The sequence below is a fragment of the Salmo salar genome, chromosome 17 (assembly GCF_965601325.2).
Source record: "Salmo salar chromosome 17, fSalSal1, whole genome shotgun sequence".
NCBI classification, from domain to species: Eukaryota; Metazoa; Chordata; class Actinopteri; order Salmoniformes; family Salmonidae; genus Salmo; species Salmo salar.
This window is the reverse complement of record NC_138307.1, coordinates 13,530,001-13,532,500: the sequence shown is the minus strand read 5'-3', so window position 1 is coordinate 13,532,500 and position 2,500 is coordinate 13,530,001. Positions and strand designations below refer to the sequence as shown.

General features: G+C 48.2%; 1 protein-coding gene across 1 annotated transcript in view; it reads right to left on the bottom strand.

Moving 5' to 3' along the window:
- LOC106575406 (unconventional myosin-X) overlaps window positions 1-2,500 on the bottom strand; it is an 89,601-nt gene that overhangs the window by 28,743 nt on the left and 58,358 nt on the right. The window contains exon 3 of the mRNA XM_082963471.1: window positions 516-674. Within this exon, the coding sequence (XP_082819597.1) occupies window positions 516-674 (159 nt within the window). The remainder of the gene's footprint in view (window positions 1-515; window positions 675-2,500) is intronic.

The window sequence follows — 2,500 nt, the reverse complement described above, 5'->3', positions numbered from 1 at the left end:
CACACACAGTGTGTTTCATCACCTACACTAGGTCACTCTGTGTCTCTGTGTCCTTTAAGCCATCTTCCTATCTTCTGTGTCTGTCTGCCTGTCAATTAATGATATCAAATCTAGCTCCTATTTAGGGGATAACACAGTACTGTTGTCTACTACTGTAGAGAGGTGCATTATGGGTAGAAGGGCTGAGGCTGGGTGCCAGTAAAGCAGATGTGAACTACTTAGCTAGTAACCATGCAAGAGTGTGTAATTTATAGACCACCTCCCCAGACACACACCCACACACACACGCACACACACACGCGCACACACACACACACACACGCACACACACACACGCACACACACACGGACAGAAGAAGAGATGATATAAGCTGATTTGTGTTTCCAGTCAAAAGCCTTTAGCCAGGAGATTACCGGAAGAGGAGGGGAGGCATTCATTGTATAGTACACGCACGTGTGTGTGTGTGCGTGCACGTGTGTGTGTTAGTGTGTGTGTGTGTTAGTGTGTGACTTACATAGATGCTGTCTTTCTGGTAGCGCTGGTAGAGGTTGTGCATGATGGCAGCTTCGTGTAGCTCTGCCAGAGTGGACATGTCCTCCACTCCATCTATACTGGACTGATGCATAGCGTACACTCTCTCTCTAGTCACCTCAGCCTGCTGGAGATACAACACCTAGAGAGGACGGGGGGACAGAGAGAGAGGGAGGAGTGGAGAGAGATAGAGAGAGAGAGATAGAGAGGGAGGGAGGAGTAGAGAGAGAGAGAGAGAGAGCGAGAGAGAGAGATAGATAGAGGGAGTAGAGAGAGAGAGAGAGAGAGAGAGAGAGAGAGAGAGAGAGAGAAAGAGGGGATACATATTACAGATGCAAAGGTAAATACTGCACAGTTGGAGTTAATGACATTTAGTCTCATTTCAATTAAATTCCAATTCATGAATTGAGAAAGAGAGGTATTTTCAGTTCTTGCAATTCCTTGAACAGGAAATGATCACCACTGGTGTATTGAGGGTGTGTTGCTAAGGCCCTTCCACTGGTGTATTGAGGGTGTGTTGCTAAGGCCCTTCCACTGGTGTATTGAGGGTGTGTTGCTAAGGCCCTTCCACTGGTGTATTGAGGGTGTGTTGCTAAGGCCCTTCCACTGGTGTATTGAGGGTGTGTTGCTAAGGCCCTTCCACTGGTGTATTGATGGTGTGTTGCCAAGGCCCTTCCACTGGTGTATTGAGGGTGTGTTGCTAAGGCCCTTCCACTGGTGTATTGAGGGTGTGTTGCTAAGGCCCTTCCACTGGTGTATTGAGGGTGTGTTGCCAAGGCCCTTCCACTGGTGTATTGAGGGTGTGTTGCCAAGGCCCTTCCACTGGTGTATTGAGGGTGTGTTGCTAAGGCCCTTCCACTGGTGTATTGAGGGTGTGTTGCCAAGGCCCTTCCACTGGTGTATTGAGGGTGTGTTGCTAAGGCCCTTCCACTGGTGCATTGATGGTGTGTTGCTAAGGCCCTTCCACTGGTGTATTGAGGGTGTGTTGCTAAGGCCCTTCCACTGGTGTATTGAGGGTGTGTTGCTAAGGCCCTTCCACTGGTGTATTGTTGTTGCGTTGGCTCATAGTACAATGGGTTGGTAAATACCCATGTATACCATGTCCTTAACACAGACACAGAGAGAAGAGCAGACTAGTTACTCTTTTCAGGGACATTACGATGCAACAAAAACCTCCGTCCCCCTGCTGCTCCTTCTATAGACATTCTACACCCTCTCATTCACTTCTCTTTCTTTGACCTGCTCTGTACCCTGCCATTACATCTGAAACCCTGTGTCACTAATAAACTCATCTCATTCCATCTACACTATATATACAAAAGTATGTCGAACACCCCTTCAAATGAGTGGATTCGGCTATTTCAGCCACACCCGTTGCTGACCTGTATAAAATTGAGCACACGGCCATGCAATCTCCATAAACAAACATTGGCAGTAGAATGGCCTTACTGAAGAGCTCAGTGACTTTCAACGTGGCACCTTCATGGGATGCCACCTTTCCAACAAGTCAGTTTGTCAAATTCCATCCCTGCTAGAGCTGCCCTGGTCAACTGTAAGTGCTGTTATTGTGAAGTAGAAACATCTAGGAGCAACAACGGCTTAGCCGCGAAGTGGTAGGCCACACAAGCTCACAGAACGGGACCGCCGAGTGCACAAGACCTGTTCATCAGAAGCTTCATGAAATGGGTTTCCATGGTTGAGCAGCCACACACAAGCCTAAGATCATCATGAAGCAATGCCAAGCTTCTGCTGGACTGGTGTAAAGGTCGCCGCCATTGGACTCTGGAGCAGTGGAAACGTGTTCTCTGGAGTGATGAATCACGCTTCACCGTCTGGCAGTACGACAGCTGAGGGGCTGTTTTTCATGGTTTGGGCTAGGCACCTTAGTTCCAGTGAAGGGAAATCTTAAAGCTACCCCATACAATGACATTCTAGATGATTCTGTGCTTCCAACTTTGTGGCAACAGT